The sequence below is a fragment of the Nycticebus coucang genome, chromosome 9, assembly GCF_027406575.1.
Source record: "Nycticebus coucang isolate mNycCou1 chromosome 9, mNycCou1.pri, whole genome shotgun sequence".
NCBI lineage: Eukaryota > Metazoa > Chordata > Mammalia > Primates > Lorisidae > Nycticebus > Nycticebus coucang.
Genome location: NC_069788.1, coordinates 27,259,058 through 27,276,487, shown reverse-complemented (window position 1 = coordinate 27,276,487; position 17,430 = coordinate 27,259,058). Strand labels below are relative to the sequence as shown.

Sequence of the window (17,430 nt, the reverse complement as noted above, 5' to 3'; positions counted from 1 at the left end):
ACAGCCCCAGATCAAGTTAGTTTCAACTTAAACTTTAGCGTTTTGAGAATGAAATGATCTTTTCTGTGCTGGTTAAGTTTAGCTTTAGTTAGAATTTAATATTAGCTATCTGGCACAGTAACTAACCTAACCTATGTGTAAAGTGTTAGGCTACCTTGGGTTTATATAGCTCGTGCGCAGAAGGTTTCTCTCGGATGTGAGGGCGATCTGGCTGCGACATCTGTCACCCCATTGATCGCCAGGGTTGATTCGGCTGATCTGGCTGGCTAGGCGGGTGTCCCCTTCCTCCCTCACCGCTCCATGTGCGTCCCTCCCGAAGCTGCGCGCTCGGTCGAAGAGGACGACCTTCCCCGATAGAGGAGGACCGTTCTTCGGTCAAGGGTATACGAGTAGCTGCGCTCCCCTGCTAGAACCTCCAAACAAGCTCTCAAGGTCCATTTGTAGGAGAACGTAGGGTAGTCAAGCTTCCAAGACTCCAGACACATCCAAATGAGGCGCTGCATGTGGCAGTCTGCCTTTCTTTTGACCATCAAACTTAATGTATCTTTTAAAATAACAGGTTAATGACTACAAATTTCTGCCGTATGTGATTTTACAATAGGCCTTCCTTTTCCTAATTTCGTGTGTGTATACTATTTATATTTTCTTTGATCCCAGTGGATCAGCTTGACCTTTCCTTTCATTTTGTACCTTTTAGAGACAAGTGACCTCAGTCATAGGGTTACAGCACCTGCCTAAAAGGGGGACTTTGGAAAGGTGGGGATGGTAAGTATAATTTTAAAAATATATTAAATATATTTAATAGTTTAAATGTATTAAAATTATCAAGGCTACATTATGAAACAGGATGCAAAATTCAACTATAAATTCAAAATTAAAACTATATCCCGTTATATGGCACACCTCTTGGGGGCGGGACACAATTCTAAGAGAGAATTCACCAAACAAATACAATCAATGTAACCTAATTCTTAGTACCCTCAAAGAATCCCAAACAATAAAAAAAAAACTACTATGATTTTAAAAACAGTTTTTTTTAAAAAGCAGCTTCTGCTATTTCTCAGGCTATAGATGCTGATTATTTTCTTCATCCCATGAGTGGCTTTTTTTTTTTTTTTTTTTTTGAGACAGAGCCTCAAGCTGTCGCCCTGGGTAGAGTTTAGTGGCATCACAGCTCACAGCAACCTCCAACTCCTGGGCTCAAGCGATTCTCCTGCCTCTGCCTCCCCAGTAGCTGGGACTACAGGCGCCCGCCACAACGCCCGGCTACCTTTTGGTTGCAGCCGTCATTGTTGTTTGGCGGGCCCAGACTGGATTTGAACCCTCCAGCTCAAGTGTATGTGGCTGGCGCCGTAGTCTCATGAGCCACAGGCACCGAGCCCCATGAGTGGCTCTTGAGGACTACCTTGCTCAAGAGACTACAGTGCTGAATGACTGCAGCAACTAGCATGATCAGATTTTGTTTTCATATATTTCGCTGGCAGGATTGTGAAAATTAATTGGGACATTGACGATCTGTTAAGAGTGCAGGTGGTCTCGGCACCCATAGCTCAGTGAGTAGGGTGCCAGCCAAATACACTGAAGCTGGAGGGTTCGAGCCCAGTCCGGGCCTGCTAAACAACGACAACTGCACCCCCCAAATAGCCCGGTGTTGTGGCGGGCGCCTGTAGTCCCAGCTGCTTGGGAGGCTGAGGCAAGAGAATCACTTAAGCCCAAGAGTTAGAGGTTGCTGTGAGCTGTGTCACCACAGCACTCTACAGAGGCAACATACTGACACTCTGTCTCAAAAAAAGAGTCCATGTGAATTAAAGTAGCATCATGAGTGTGAAGAATATGGGTAAGAAAAGGTGAAATATTAAGGAGGTAGAAGGTAGAGGATTTACTGACTAATCAGATCAAAGGGAAGGGATGAAGAGGAAGAGTCTAGAACAATACCCCTCTCCTTTTCCATCCTCCTTGCCCGCTTTTCCTAACATTTATTGTCATCTAACATACGATTTCAAAAACGGAAAAAAATTTTTGAGGCACAGTCTCACTATGTATGTCACCTTGGTAGAGTTCCTTAGTATCATAGCTCACAGCAACCTCCAACTCTTGAGCTCAAGCGAGTCTCTTGCCTCAGCCTCCCAAGTAGCTGCGTACAGGCGCCTGCAACGCCCAGCTATTTTTTTTTTTTTTTAGAGACTGGGTCTGGCTTTTGCTCAGGCTGATCTGGAACCCATGAGCTAGGGAAATCCACTCACCTTGGTCTCCCAAAGTGCTAGGATTCCAGGCGTGAGCCACCGAGCACAGCTATGATTTTAAAATGTATCTGTCCATATACTTACTAGAATGTAAATTTCATGAGATTAAGGGCTTTTGTCTTTTTTTTTTTTTGTTAGTCCTGCTTAATGTAAAGTAGGCATTCAGAGAATACTTGTGGAATGAATTAATGAGTAAGTGAATGAATGAACAATCCTTTGGTTTCTAAGGGTGGAGGAGGAAGATAAGGTTTGGGGAAATTGATTAATTTGTCTTTCATACCGATGAGACCTCCAACTATTAATATCCACTAAACAGTTCAATGAGCCTGTGATGACAGAAGACAGGACTGGGAAGGATGAAATCGGCAGCAAAAGGGTGAGTTCATCCAGAGAAGGACGTAGGGTGACGAGAGAGATGGGTCAAGGACCCCTGGGCACCCCAAGCGCTAGAAAATTACCTTCAAATAAGATTAAGGGTATGTCCAGGGCGGCGCCTGTGGCTCAGTGAGTAGGGCGCCGGCCCCATATGCCGAGGGTGGCGGGTTCAAATCCAGCCCCGGCCAAACTACAACAAAAAAATAGCCGGGCGTTGTGGTGGGCGCCTGTAGTCCCAGCTGCTCGGGAGGCTGAGGCAACAGAATCGCGTAAGCCCAAGAGTTAGAGGTTGCTGTGAGCCGTGTGACGCCACGGCACTCTACCGAGGGCAATAAAGTGAAACTCTGCTCTACAAAAAAAAAAAAAAAAAAAAAAAAGATTAAGGGTATGTCCAATTTCATCTTTCTAATTCTGACTTAACACTGAAATTACTCAGTTTAACATGAGTAAAAAGTGGTATTTTCCAAGCCTGCTGGAAGTGATCATTCTTTTCATGTCGTTTTTAGTCTGTAATCAAAGGTTTATTGGACATTTGTGCCCAGATCTACTGGGTTTCATATAATAAAAACGAATTATAACATCCAGTTCTTGCCTTCAGGGAACTTATAATCTTTTTAAATTGACATATAAAATTGCATTTATCTGTCATATACAACATGATGTCTTGAAATAGTCATACTTGGTATCTGCAGGGTATTGGTTTCAAGACACTCCCCCCATGGATACCTCTCTAAGGACACTCAAGTACCTTCTATAAAATGGCGTAGTATTTACATATAACCTACTGCATATCCGCCCATACATTTTGTATCTTCTCTGGATAACTTGTGTTAACCTAAAAAACAGAGGGAGGCTCTAGAAAGAAAAGGTAATTATTTGGGAATAGAGCTTTGCCATGGGAATATGCAGGCCTTAGGAAATTACTAAGTGTGTCTTCAGGGCTTCTAAAGACCCTGAGATGATGCAAGTAAGTTAGACAAATGCCCACAATTACCCAGTAAGGTCACCGTGTTCTGATGCTGAGGGACACCTGTCAGGATTCACCAATGTAAGTTTGACTGGCATATCATATTCCTACAGAATTTTATCAAGAAATTAAAGACTATTTAGAAAGTGAATTTCCTGCTGGGTGAGGTGGTTCGCACCTGCAATCCTAGCACTCTGGGAGGCAGAGGTGGATGGATTGTCTGAGCTCAGGCGTTTGGGACCAGCCTGAGCAAGAGTTAGACCCCCTTTCTAAAAAAATAGCCAGTGTTGTGGTGGGCACCTGTAGTCCCAGCTACTTGGTAGGCTGATGCAAGAGGATTGCTTGAGCCCAAGAGTTTAAGGTTGCTGTGAGCTATGATACTATATCATTCTACAGGGCAACAAAGTGAGACTTGGTCTCAAAAGAAATAAAATAGGCTCGGTGCCCATGGCTCAGTGGTTAGGGTGCCAGCCACGTACACTGGGGCTGGTAGGTTCCAACCTGGCCCAAGCCTGGTAAATAACAATGATAATTACAACAACAAAAAATAGCTGGGCGCTGTGCAGGCTTGTGTAGTTCCGGCTACTTGGGAGGCTAAGGCAAAAGAATCACTTAGGCCCAAGAGTTTGAGGTTGCTGTGAGCTGTGATGCGACAGCTCTCTACTGAGGGCGACACAGTGAGACTCTGTCTGAGGAAGGAAGAAAGGGAGGGAGGAAGGGAGGGAAATAAAGTAAAGTAACAGAAACAAAAATATTTGGAAAAAAAAAATCCCAGGCATATAACTTGCTAAAAGTTGAATTTTAAAAAAGCTCCTGACAAGCCAATTAAAAACATTCAATGGGGAAAAGATTCCCTATTTAACAAATGGTGCTGGGTGAACTGGCTGGTGACCTGTAGAAGAACAAAACTGGACCCACACCTTTCACCAGTAACTAAGATAGACTCTCATTGGATTAAAGATTTAAACTTAAGACATGAAACTATAAAAATACTGGAAGAAAGTGCAGGGAAAACTCTTGAAGGGATGGGCCTGGGCAAATATTTTATGAGGAGGACCCCTCAGGCAATTGAAGCAGCATCAAAAATACACTACTGGGACCTGATGAAACTAAAAAGCTTCTGCACAGCCAAGAACACAGTAAGTAAAGCAAGTAGACAGCCCTCAGAATGGGAGAAGATATTTGCAGGATATGTCTCCGACAAAGGTTTAATAACCAGAATCCACAGAGAACTCAAACGTATAAGCAAGAAAAGAACAAGTGATCCCATCTCAGGCTGGGCAAAGGACTTGAAGAAAAACTTCTCTGAAGAAGACAGGCCCATGGCCTACAGACACATGAAAAAATGCTCATCATCCTTAATCATCAGAGAAATGCAAATCAAAACTACTTTGAGATATCATCTAACTCCAGTAAGATTAGCCCACATCACACAATCCCCAAACCAGAGATGTTGGCGTGGATGTGGAGAAAAGGGAACGCTTCTACATTGCTGGTGGGAATACAAACTAATATGTTCCTTTTGGAAAGAGGTTTGGAGAATACTTAGAGATCTAAAAATAGACCTGTCATTTGATCCTAAAATTCCTCAACTAGGTATATATCCAGAAGACCAAAAATCACATTATAACAAAGATAATTGTACCAGAATGTTTATTGCAGCCCAATTCATAATTGCTAAGTCATGGGAAAAGCCCAAGTGCTCATTGACTCACGAATGGATTAATAAATTGTGTTATATGTATACCATGGAATATTATGCAGCCATAAAGAAAGATGGAGACTATACCTCTTTCATGTTTACATGGATGGAGCCGGAAAATATTCTTCTTAGCAAGATATCTCAATAATGGAAGAAAAAGTACTCAATGTACTCAGCCCTAATATGAAACTAATTTATAACTTTTATACAAAAGCTATTACCCAATCTCAGCACAAGAATATGGGAAAAGGGGCAAGGGAGGGGAGGGGAGAGGGGTGAATGGGTGGAGGGAGGGTAATTAGTGGGTCCACACCTACGGTGCATTTTAGAAAGGTAAAGGTAAAGGTAAAGGTAAATTCTAAATGTAGAATATAAAAGTCTGAACACAATATCTAAGAAAATGCCACAAAGGCTATGTCAACCAGTTTGATGAAAATATTTCAAACTGTATATAAAATCAGCACATTGTACCTCCTGATTGCATTATTGTACACAGCTATGATTTAATAATTAAAAAAAATAATAATAAAAGGGCGGCGCCTGTGGCTCAAAGGAGTAGGGTGCGGGCCCCATATGCCAGAGGTGGTGGGTTCAAACCCAGCCCCGGCCAGAAACTGCAAAAAAAAAAAAAGCTCCATGTTGCAGGTAACTCAAGATGTACTCTAAGTGCGTGCTTCTAATTTCACAGCAGTAATATGTTGTATACTAAGCATTAAGAAGTTATTAAATAGGGCGGCGCCTATGGCTCAGTCAGTAGGGCGCCAGCCCCATATACCGAGGGTGGTGGGTTCAAACCCAGTCCCGGCCAAAACTGCAACCAAAAAATAGCCGGGTGTTGTGGCGGGCGCCTGTAGTCCCAGCTACTCGGGAGGCTGAGGCAAGAGAATCGCTTGAGCCCAGGAGTTGGAGGTTGCTGTGAGCTGTGTGAGGCCACGGCACTCTACCGAGGGCCATAAAGTGAGACTCTGTCTCTACAAAAAAAAAAAAAAAAAAAAAAGAAGTTATTAAATATCAACGTTCCAGATGAACTAATGTACAAAAATTAGGAAATACTAGTGGAAGAACATGAAAACAAAAGCAGAACACACCAATCAATTTCCTTAAATTGCAATTTTATTTGGAGTAAAAGAATTTTCCTTACATAAAGTTAACATGTTTAAACGCCTTAGGACAAACTATTCAAAAACATTTTATTTCAGAAGGGTCTTGCGCTTAAGGAGTGTTCGGTCCTCCCGAGTCATTATTATGACTATTTGCTTTATAAATAAATATATCATCACTTACTCCATTGTAATCAAATTAAGTGACTACACTGCTATCTGTCTTGAGATATTTGAGATCAGAAGACTTTCTTCAGGTCATTTCAACTTTACATTAGTACACAGTATTTAAGAAACTGATAATACAGATTAATGTGATATTTGCCTCCAGTTTCTCTTCTTAATAGTTTCCATGAGATGGTCCTCACAATAAATTATAAAACAGAAGTACAGTACATTTGGTTGAAAATTGTAAAAATAATTCTAAAAAGTAACCACATATAAGAAACAAACACATTGCTACAGTATGCTTAAAACGACATCATCAATATGTCAAACATTTTCTTATAAACATATTGGTCATACACTGAGTTGAAACAGAGAGCCTAAATTCCTTTGCTTCCCCTCCTAAATGGCACAAAACAATGGCTTGATGGTAGGGAAAGGCTCCTTCATGAGAAAACACGGTGGCCATTAACTCCAACAGTACCTGTACTCGCACTTAAAAACACAAGAATTTTTGTTATGTTGCCTTCATTGCGTTCAATGTTTGATAACTCCAGAAGATGACAGAGTCACTTTATCAGATGTATACAGTCTCCTAGGCAAGAGATGTGTCTAAGAAACTGTTTGAAAATCAGCTTTATTCCTTTAATCCTATCATACATGAGCTGAGCGAAGGCTTAGTAACGAATGGCATTTTATTATAAAATGGACAACCATATCCAGGGTAGCTTTTATGCAAATGCAGTTTTCCTTGCTGTGCTCGTTCTAGCTGAGGCCCACCTGTAGCCCTCAGTACACCAATGTCACTGACCCTTTGGGCATGGAATGAGAACCACCCTGTACCATCTCCTGATACCCCAGAAAGTTTTCTGTCTATAATGAGGTGTGGTCATGGATAGACACAGTTAACCTCATCATTCCTGTTGGTCTGTTGGTGTGGTGTGTTATTTTATAATTCTACAATAACTATAAATATATGTGAAAGATAGATGCAGCGTTTTACTTTCACTTAAACGATGGTCACAAGGGTGGCGCCTGTGGCTCAGCTGGTAAGGCGCTGGCCCCATATACCAAGGGTGGCGGGTTTAAACCCGGCCCCTGCTGAACTGCAACCAAAAAAAAAAAAAAAAAAGAAAACGATGGTCACAATTCCCTTATATAGTACATAGCTTATTTGTACAATTTGTCCTTTATTCACGTCAGGGGGGAAAGTATTTTATAGGATTTTGCTAGTTCTTTAGAATTTAGGCTGTTTTTTCTCAGTCTTTCTGGTTTTCTTGATTTTCCAAGGGAAGCTAGTTGCTGGAAAGAGTAAACAGAAGAAGAAAGTATTTTCTATAGTTGGGCCCTACAAATGTATTATTAGAAAAACGATTTTATAATGTCTAATAACCAGGTAAACTAGGGTTTTTCATTAGAAAATATGTAATGACCTTAACATAAGCTAGAGTAAGAAGAATATGATATGAAACAATCTAGTTGCTTTTCTAAAAGGACATTTACAATTTAACCAGTTTTCCGACAAGGTTTCAGATTAATTTAATATATATAATACAGAAAAGGAAAATAAATAGTAACCTCATAGTAAAGGACTCATCTCTGAAAACACATTTTCTGATGCTGTAGATAATGAATTGAGAATATAATACAGAATTGAATTCAGCTTCAAGTTGTGCTTGCATATATATTTTCTGAAGCTTTGCCGCCAGCTTGTTAACAGGAAAATACCACCTATCAAATCCACATCCATATGTGCTCATCTCACAACCCTCAGGATCATGGTGCTTGGTCAAGTATATTTTTGAGTCAGAATCTCCAAAACATAAACAACTCCCCAATTTTAGGTTAGGACCCTTTGTAAACCATGGCAATTTGTTCAGGCTGCAAGATATTATTAATATACCAAAGCAATCATTTACCAGCTCATTAACTTGAACCATATGAAAGTGCCTATATCCATTTAACCCATTTTAACCTACAAAAACTTCATATGGGTCAATTTGCTGGATCCTGGATCCTAGAACCTGGAACCAAGAAAGAGTAGTTAGATCCCTGGGGAAATGAGTCATGATGTACATGAGAGTACGTCACGGTCAGTGGTGGTGACCTACCCTTTTACCTTCAAGGTGACCATGAGTAGAGACAAACGTGCCATACAGAGATGGATGAGAGTGGACCTTTTGTCTTTTTCTGTCTCCAAACTAGCTTTGTCATTTTCAAAATCGCTGTAAACATTCCTCTCAATGGAACAGCCTCTGCCCAACAAATAAGAGTTCTCACTCTTAAAAGAAACTACACCAGGGTTAGGCCTTCAAATGTGGCATGCTATGGACACTAACATCAGGCAGCTGTGGATTCCTAGATAAGTAGACTCTTTGTCATAACTCTTTTCTGCTCCCCAAATTGTCCTGAGTATTTGGCTAGGACAGATGGTTAGTCTCTGGATGTTCTAGCCAGGCCTGAAGGACTGAGCTGAATGTAAAATTCCATTTCACGGGAGGCTGAGGCAAGAGAATCGCTTAAGCCCAGGAGTTGGAGGTTGCTGTGAGCTGTGTGATGCCACGGCACTCCACCGAGGGCCACAAAGTGAGACTCTGTCTCTACAAAAAAAAAAAAAAAATTCCATTTCAGTTATTGTAGTCAAAAACCTTCTGTTGCTTAGTTTTTGGTCATATGCATCTTGGCAGGGATAGTTTAATTGACTGTGTTAACTTTTATGTTAAGAATCTCTTGATGTGAAAAGCTCTCCCTTTATGAGTAGTCATACAATTTGATTTCAAAAATGAAAGAAAATTGAATGTGATGGCGCCGTATGATTACACTTGGTTTCATTTGGTATTTGCAACCACATTAAAGGGGGGGTGGTGTAAAAATTTCAAAACATATTCACTTAGAGTTCTTTCATTTGGGGAGCAAAAATAAAACAAAGTCACATAATAGTACTTTTAGAACTGCAAAGTGGTATCCAAAAAAATTCAAACCTGTGACATGATATTAAGAAAAGCAGAAGTCACTTTTCTAATGTCAGTCCAAGAAAGCCTGAAGATCTGATGAGCCACATTTAAAATTCAACCGCTTCACAAATACCCACACACAGAGTAAATAAATCTCTATATCGCACAGCCTTCAATTGCACCCTTGTTGCAATACTGCATTAATATTATTACATTTTTCAAAATCTGTATAAAATATCTGGAACACCAAAGGAAAATCAATTAATCTTTAAAAAGTCCATTACAAAGTTAACTGTATAAAATGCTAAAACATAATCCTTATATACAAAATGCCATTGTTTAAGAAAATAATGAGACCCAGTTTTAGAATAAAATAATTTTATACAAAAAAAGGTATTGCATTCAAATCAATATTAAAAAAAAAAAACTTCAAAAAAGAATATTGAAATGTCTTAGTTCAGAAGAATAACTATGAAGTGTTGATTTGCTTTTATACCCTCTGCACATTTCTTGCAGGTAAAACACCAGTGGGCTAAGAGAAAGTGTCCTGCTTCTCCGGGTGAAGGGCATCACTGCCCAGTTGGTCATCGTCGAGATGCGTACTTGGAAGCCCAGTCTGTCCGGCCATGCACTGGCTGAGCGGCTGGAGGCCGTGGTATCAACCCAGGAGTGCTTCTAGGCTGCGTGTGGAAGAAAGGTCGCCCAGGATGAGGTCTCATGGCCTTCAGAGAAGAATAACCTACAATGACAGGAGAACGCTGGCCTAATTGACATGGGATCCATGTGAGCAAAATGCAAATAACAAATGTATGCTGGTGACAAAATGTCAGAAAATGGATCTTTCCTACGACAGTTAAGGACAACTCCATTTTATATTTGGCAGGTCAAAAATATTGGTGTCATTCTCCACTCCTCTCTTTTTTAGATGCCACTGATCATTTGTCAGCATCTCCTGGTCAATCTGTCTTTGAAAGGATAGGTGCAAAGAATCTGGCACCTTCTTACCAACTCAACTATTACCACCCTGACCCAAGCCAGCATCGTTTCTTATCTGCATAAATGCGACAGCCCCATAATTGTTTTCCCTACTTCTTACCTTACTCTCCGATCACCTCTCTTTTCCACTCAAAACCCTCCAGGGGTTGCCGCATTGCCCAGGGTCAATGACAACCCACATACAGTGACTAATCCCACATCTGGAACAGTCTCACCCAGGGATTTATTGACAATTCTTTTGCAGTGAGCTTTTCTTTGGCCACCCTATCTAAAATTGTGATCCTCACTCCAACCTCCCTCCCCAAATCCCTACCTCCTGCAGCCTGATTTTTCTCCTTAGCCCTCCATCAGTAAGCATCTGCCTTACTATGTTACATAGTACTCATGTGGTTTGCTTTTTTCTGTAAAGTGTAAACTCCCTGAGGGCAGGGAGTTCTGTTTATATCATTGGATGGTGGAGCCCAGGCCTACAACATGCCTGGCACAAAGCAGTTGTGTTGTTCACTATTTGTTGAATAAATTCATGAATAATCCAAAATAGAACTTACCAGGGGAAGGATTTGGAATAGGTGCCAGGTGTACTCTCTGCACAGCAGAACCAATTTCTTTTTTTAGGAAGGAAGGGATATAGTTTCCAGTCAGTCCACTAGAACTTGTAGAGCCGGAACCAACTGATTTGCAAAAGCAAAAGCTCGTTACTAAAAGGTGCATACACAGGACACCAGTGCAGAGCAACAAAGAATTAAGCTTTTACTTTGGGGGCAGAGGGAGAATTATGATGAAAACAGTAAATTCTGAGCAGAGCATTCCACCACGCCACACCGACGGAAAGGCTAGGAGGGGCAGAAGGTGCTGCTCCTGTAGACAGCAACCAAATAGAAGACTGTTATGTGAAACCAAGAGAGATTTGAAATCTTCATTTTTTATTAAAAAAAAAAAAACAAAAAACAAAACTTTAGCCTGGCCTGATGTTTGTTTTTTTCATCCCTAATATAGTTACCCTACTGTGTCAGCAAATCCAAATTCTAGAGTGTAGCTAAAACCACAATTCATTTAACCATTTCTTATTGGTCAACATATAGCTTACCTCCATTATTTCGCTATTCCACATCATAATACATTAAAAATAGTCTTATCCAGGGTGGCGCCTGTGGCTCAAGGAGTAGGGCGCCGGTCCCATATGCCGGAGGTGGTGGGTTCAGGCCCAGCCCCGGCCAAAAAAATAAATAAATAAATAAAGGGAGTTTAAAAAAAAAAAATAGTCTTATCCATAATCAGAAGAATTTAATCATTATTTAAAAATATTAAATATATTCACTTTTTATGACATTTTCATTTGAGAGTACTTTAAGGGCAGGGACTGCATGCTACTTATCTTTGTATTCTGGGATATTAACAGAATGCCTTGCATACAGCAGGCATTATTGATCTTGGATGAGTGAATGAGTACCTTTAATGCCTCAAGGTACACATAGGTAATGAAAAATGTAGTCACTGTCCATTATAATGTTAAGTTCTATCCATTAGGACAAGGTGCTAAGTACTAGAGTTACTGTCTGTAGGCCACATTCTTGACAACTGCTTCAGGCAGCGTGGCAAACAGGGTCTGGCGTGCCTGTGCGAGGAGCTCGGTTGGTTAGCAGGAGTACATTTTGTATTTCGTTGTATGAAGAAATATGGGGAAAGAATCTGGAGTAAGTCACAAAAGGGAAACAATGTATAAACACAAGAAAAGATGATGAACCTCACTAGTAAACAGGACATGCAGTAAGATACCATTTTGCACACATCACATTAGCACAAATTTTAGTCTTGACAGTACCAAGCGTTATGTAGGATGTAGTGCGCCTCCCATACCCTGCTGGAGAGCAATTTGGCGATATCTGTAAAGTTGAAGATGAGTACACCCTTTAGCCTAAAATGTTTACTCCTAGCGAATACACCCAGAGAATCTCTTACACATGTGTGTAGCAAGAAGGTATAATATTCATTTTAGTATTCATTTCTAATAGCAAAAATTGCAAACGACTTATGTGTTTGTCAGGAAGAGAAGGAATAGATAAATAATGGTCTAAGGTCAGGCGCGGTGGCTCAGGCCTGTGATCCCAGCACTTGGGAGGCTGAGGCAGGTGGATTGCCTCAGCTCACAGGTTTGAGACCAGCCTGAGTAAAAGCGAGACACCATCTCTACTAAAAACAGTAAAACTGAGGCAAGGGGATCGCTTGAGCCTGAGTTGGAGGTTGCTGTGAGCTATGATGCCATGGCACTTTACCCTGGGTGACAGCTTGAGGGTTTGTCTCAAAATAAATAAATAAATAAATAAATAAACAAACATCTAGTACAATTAATGATAGCATTGTGTGTATATCTTATATAATAAAGATTAATCATATGATATAGATGTATAATTGCTACACCCATAATATACTTATGAAAATGAGTGAATTGACAATCTATCTAGGATTATGTTTACATAAATTTCAAAACATGCGAAACCATACTATGAATTTCATACACATTTTTAAAAAGTGCGTTCTGGAACTGGAGACCATTATCCTAAGTGAAGTATCTCAGGAATGGAAAACCAAACGCTACATGTTCTCGATAATAATTTACAGCTAACTCATGGGCACATATGGGCACAAAGAGATATAAATGTCACTGGAAACCAAGAAGGGGGCAGGAGTAGAAATTGACCTATTGGGTACAAGGAACACCAAACATTACCTGGGTGATGGGCACACGAAATCCCTGACTTAAGCATTACAAAAGGTATCCATGTAACCAAAACATCTGTACCCTCTTCATATTTTGGAATTAAGAAACAAAAAAGTGCATGGGAATGATAAACACTAATCAAACTGAGGTGGGGGGGTGGGGAGGGGGAGGGGAAGTGGGGGAGAGGGAAGGAGACGAGGAAAGACCTAAACAGACACTGGGCTTCATGTGTATTTGCAAAGTTCCACGTCTTAAGTTGGGTGGTGGGTATGTGGGTATCCCTACTTTACCACTTTCACTTTCATTTTCTTGAAAATAAATGAACACTTAAGGGATGAAGGCAGAGAGGTGTGGAGCCCAGATGGTCGCCCATCAATGTGGAAGGGGAAGTGGCACCCAGCAGGTGCTGCCTGTGTGCGTGAAATGATGTGGAACAAGGTCGGCATCTGCCACAGCCAGGGCCTCAGACATCAGGCGTGGCTAGAGTTTCCAAGATTATTTTTGTTTATCCCTTGAGCCAGGGAAGATTCTTCTCTCCACCTACTCCTGAGGGAAGACCTCCATGGGAGCTGACTGGAGTCCCCAGGGCCTGATGCCAAGATCGAGAGAGGAGGGCAAGGCTGGACGAGGCCGGGGCTTTCACCCTACAAAGGCGCCCATGGCTCTACAGTTCATCCCCCAGTTCTCTGTCCCCAGCATGCCAGGGAACTTGCTTTTTGTCATTCTGAAGTGAATAATCATTACTCACCTGAATTTATTTTGCTGATTACTGACACTGTCCCTGAAGATTTTCCAGACAAACCAGAACTAGACCACGGATTAGGTGGTATAAAGTCCTTGCCTGGATTTGAGAGTATTCCATTTCTTATATTTATTCCTGATAGAGAGGAAATGAAACACAAAATACACATTTAATCTTGCACCAGACTGGAAATTAATGCAGAATCCAATTTGTTGAAAACTATGGTGCAATAATCAAAGCAAAAACTGACTGTGATGAAGTCAAGTGATAGAGGGCAGAAGGGAGATGCCGACTCATTTGTGGGAGGCCCGAGAAGGGGCCTCTAATTCTTCTACCAACAGATCTGTCACACATCTGGATCCTCTGATGCGGTGCTGAGCTTCAGCGCCCCTGGACATTCTAACCTCCCCCTTCACAGACTATTTCCAGTCATGCTTACAGGTTCTTCTCCAATCCCATCCTCTGCTCTTTTTTCTATGCATTGTGTCCCGAGGTTCCACCTTCTTCCCTCACCTGAATCGCCATGGCCATCATGTGCTGATGACTCTGGTCTGTACCAAGAACCATCACTGACTCTGAGCCCTTACAGCCAAGGCCTCCCAGAACAGGCCCTCAACTTCCACCACCTTGACCTCAAGACAGTCCACTTTCCTGCTAGATGGTTCATGTTCCCAGACGCACGGCAGCTATTTTTCAGAATTGAAAGTTTGAATTCCTCTTTTATCCCTTCCCTTCTTCCCCTGGAGATAAACAGAAAGAATTCTCTAATTCCCTCCCTGCGGTTTATTGCCCTTGCCTGTGGTCACTGTGGTTTCATTCAGTCTTCTCCCCTCTCACAACTGGATCACTCTATACCTGTCAACTGTCTCTCTTCTTCCAGGTCATCCTGGGAACTGTCAAGCCTGTCTTCTAAGACCACAGTGTCAGTCCTGATGAAGACCAACAGCATTTAGAAGCCTTATTTCCAAACAGAGGGTGAGAAATTTCATGCTTCAGGAGGGTCTGACGTTTCCAGCCCACGCCCACCCTTCTGACCCCACCTGCAGCCTGTGCCACCACTTTCCTCACCTGGCTGACAGTGACAGCCTGTTGGCCCCTCACCTGCACAAAGACGTACATAAAATCACTCTTCAGGGCTTGGCGCCTGTAGCACAGGGGTTATGGTGCCAGCCACATACACTAAAGTTGGCGGGTTCGAACCCAGCCCAGGCCAGCTAACAATGACAACTGCAACAAAAATAGCCGGGCATTGTGGCGGGCACCTGTAGTCCCAGCTATCTGGGAGGCTGAGGCAAGAGAATCGCTTAAACCCCAAAATTCGAGGTTGCTGTGAGCTGTGACGCGACAGTACTCTACAGAGGGCAACATAGTGAGACTTTGTCTCCCAAAAAAAACACTCCTCCGATTAAAACCCTTCATGAGCTTTCTACCTCTCATGAAATGCAAATTTCTTACAAGCCCGTAAAGACACCTGATCCTACATACTATGTCGCCTCTTCTCTTACTGTTACCGTGCTCTGACCACACTGGCCTCTGCCTCTCCTCCCACAGACCAACACCTTTCCCCTTTGCTGTTTCCTGCACCAGGTATGCTCTTTATGTTTTGTTTTTTTTTAAAGACAAAGTCTCACTTTATCACCCTGGGTAGAGTGCCGTGGCGTCACAGCTCATAGCAACCTCCAACTCCTGGGCTTAAGTGATTCTCTTGCCTCAGCCTCCTGAGTACCTGGGACTACAGGCACCCGCCACAATGCCTGGCTATTTTTGGTTGTAGTTGACATTGTTTGGTGGCCCGGGGCAGATCTGAACCCGCTAGCTCTGGTGTATGTGTCTGGCACCTGTGTCTGCTATAGGCACCACCCGGGTTTGCTTTCTTCTGCACATTTGCTCCCTCCTCATTCTTTGGGGTCCAGCTGAGTCACTTATTTAGAGAGGCCTTTCCTGACCACACCACCACCATTGGTGATTACTGCTTATCTCTAGTTCAAGTCTCTCCTCCACCACTGAATATCCGCTGCCTATAGGGTGAGGGTGAGGGTGTTGTCTATAGGGCTGCTGTTGTCTATAGGGTGAAGGAGTTCCCCGCAATCTTGCAACCCAGTGGCCTTGCTTGGTTATTTTGTTTGCCATAGAATTCCAAGTGCTTTGCACATAGTAGGTGCTTAAATGCATATTTATTGACTGAATGAATCTATGAATGAATGATTGGCTAGTGCCATAAGCATAAAACATGGATAATACTGAGAAAGGGTTAGGTACCCACCAAACTATAGTGCTCACACTTAGTACTTACTGCCTGGATGGTGTGGTTCCTGGTTTCCTGGTTGGCAACTGCTCCCCAACCTGTTCTGGTGGGGGGCTTCAGGCATGCTGCCTAGTTCTTACCACTTCCTCTCTCCCTCAGGGCTGGATCTATTTCTATACCAATTTTCTTATCTTAGGTGACTATAAAAGCTGAAAATGTGAGTCCTGGGTTTGGGCAAGTATTTCTATAATGTTCCCACCAGTTCTGAAGAAAAGCTCCCTAGTACTTGCCTTCTAAAACAAAATCTTTGTGAAAATGTGATTCCAAGGACAATTTATTATCGACAAGGATCAAAGCACAGCCAAGTCATGACATTACCAGGCAAGTATCGAGAATGCTTCAAGTAGTGCTGCTTGGCGGTGGATCTCAGGGTGGGCGTGTCCCGCCTGGGGTGTGAAGGCTGGGTGGGCGCGCTGCTTCCTGTGCCCACGGGCTCACAGGGCTTCAGGTCCAAAACACTCTCAAATCTGAAGCAAGAGAACGGGCTCGGATCAGCAGGAGGGAGACAGCGCATCAGAGAGGTGTGGGCACCCTCACAAACCCTACCCCGACAGACGTGACGTGCCTGCAGAGAGCATCATCGCTCTGCCTCTTCTTGTTTTTCAGGTCAATCCTGGTGAGGGACGGACTGAAATCGAAGTCCTCCAAGTCAGCCCACTCTTCGGAATCCTTTGAGGACCTGGAAATGAGACCCCACCTTCTCCTGCTCTTTGGCTTCATGTCACCGTTTTTGTGCTCCAGGGTAGTGAGGGTCTTCTGTGCATACAAGAAGAAGGGAGGAGAAAGCGGACCTGACATTAGGGGAGTCACCCTTGCCCCTCATTCTGAATTCCCCTTGTTATGAAAAGCAGGACTCCGGAGCGCAGCATTCCCCAACATGCACAGCTCATCTGGAAAGGCAAGTGTGGCAACACATCCCCGACGGCCAGTCTCATCTAGCCTGCACACGTTACGCTGGCTGTCGTCCTCTGAGGACAGTAAGTTGCATAAAATAAGAATTAAAAAAAAAAAAAGAAAGAAATTTGAGATACTTTTCACATACCAGGAGGATGGCTGAATTTCCACTCAGGCCTCATCCCTTAGACAATTAACACAGTTTCTACTGTTATAAATAGAGATGTAAGAAATCATGACTAAACCTGCTCTTTTACAGAAAACAATG

At 42.4% G+C, this 17,430-nt stretch overlaps 1 protein-coding gene across 2 annotated transcripts in view; it reads right to left on the bottom strand.

The window, feature by feature from the left end:
* Positions 1-9,867: 9,867 nt before the first annotated feature.
* The window catches only part of CILK1 (ciliogenesis associated kinase 1), an 89,442-nt gene continuing 81,879 nt past the window's right edge, over positions 9,868-17,430 (bottom strand). For both annotated transcript variants that reach the window (XM_053600902.1, XM_053600903.1), the window contains 5 exons: positions 16,834-17,024; positions 16,587-16,735; positions 13,970-14,098; positions 11,051-11,173; positions 9,868-10,245 (listed from right to left, as the gene is read on the bottom strand). In XM_053600902.1, coding sequence (XP_053456877.1) covers positions 10,091-10,245; positions 11,051-11,173; positions 13,970-14,098; positions 16,587-16,735; positions 16,834-17,024 — 747 coding nt within the window. In that variant the 3' untranslated portion in view covers positions 9,868-10,090. The remainder of the gene's footprint in view (positions 10,246-11,050; positions 11,174-13,969; positions 14,099-16,586; positions 16,736-16,833; positions 17,025-17,430) is intronic.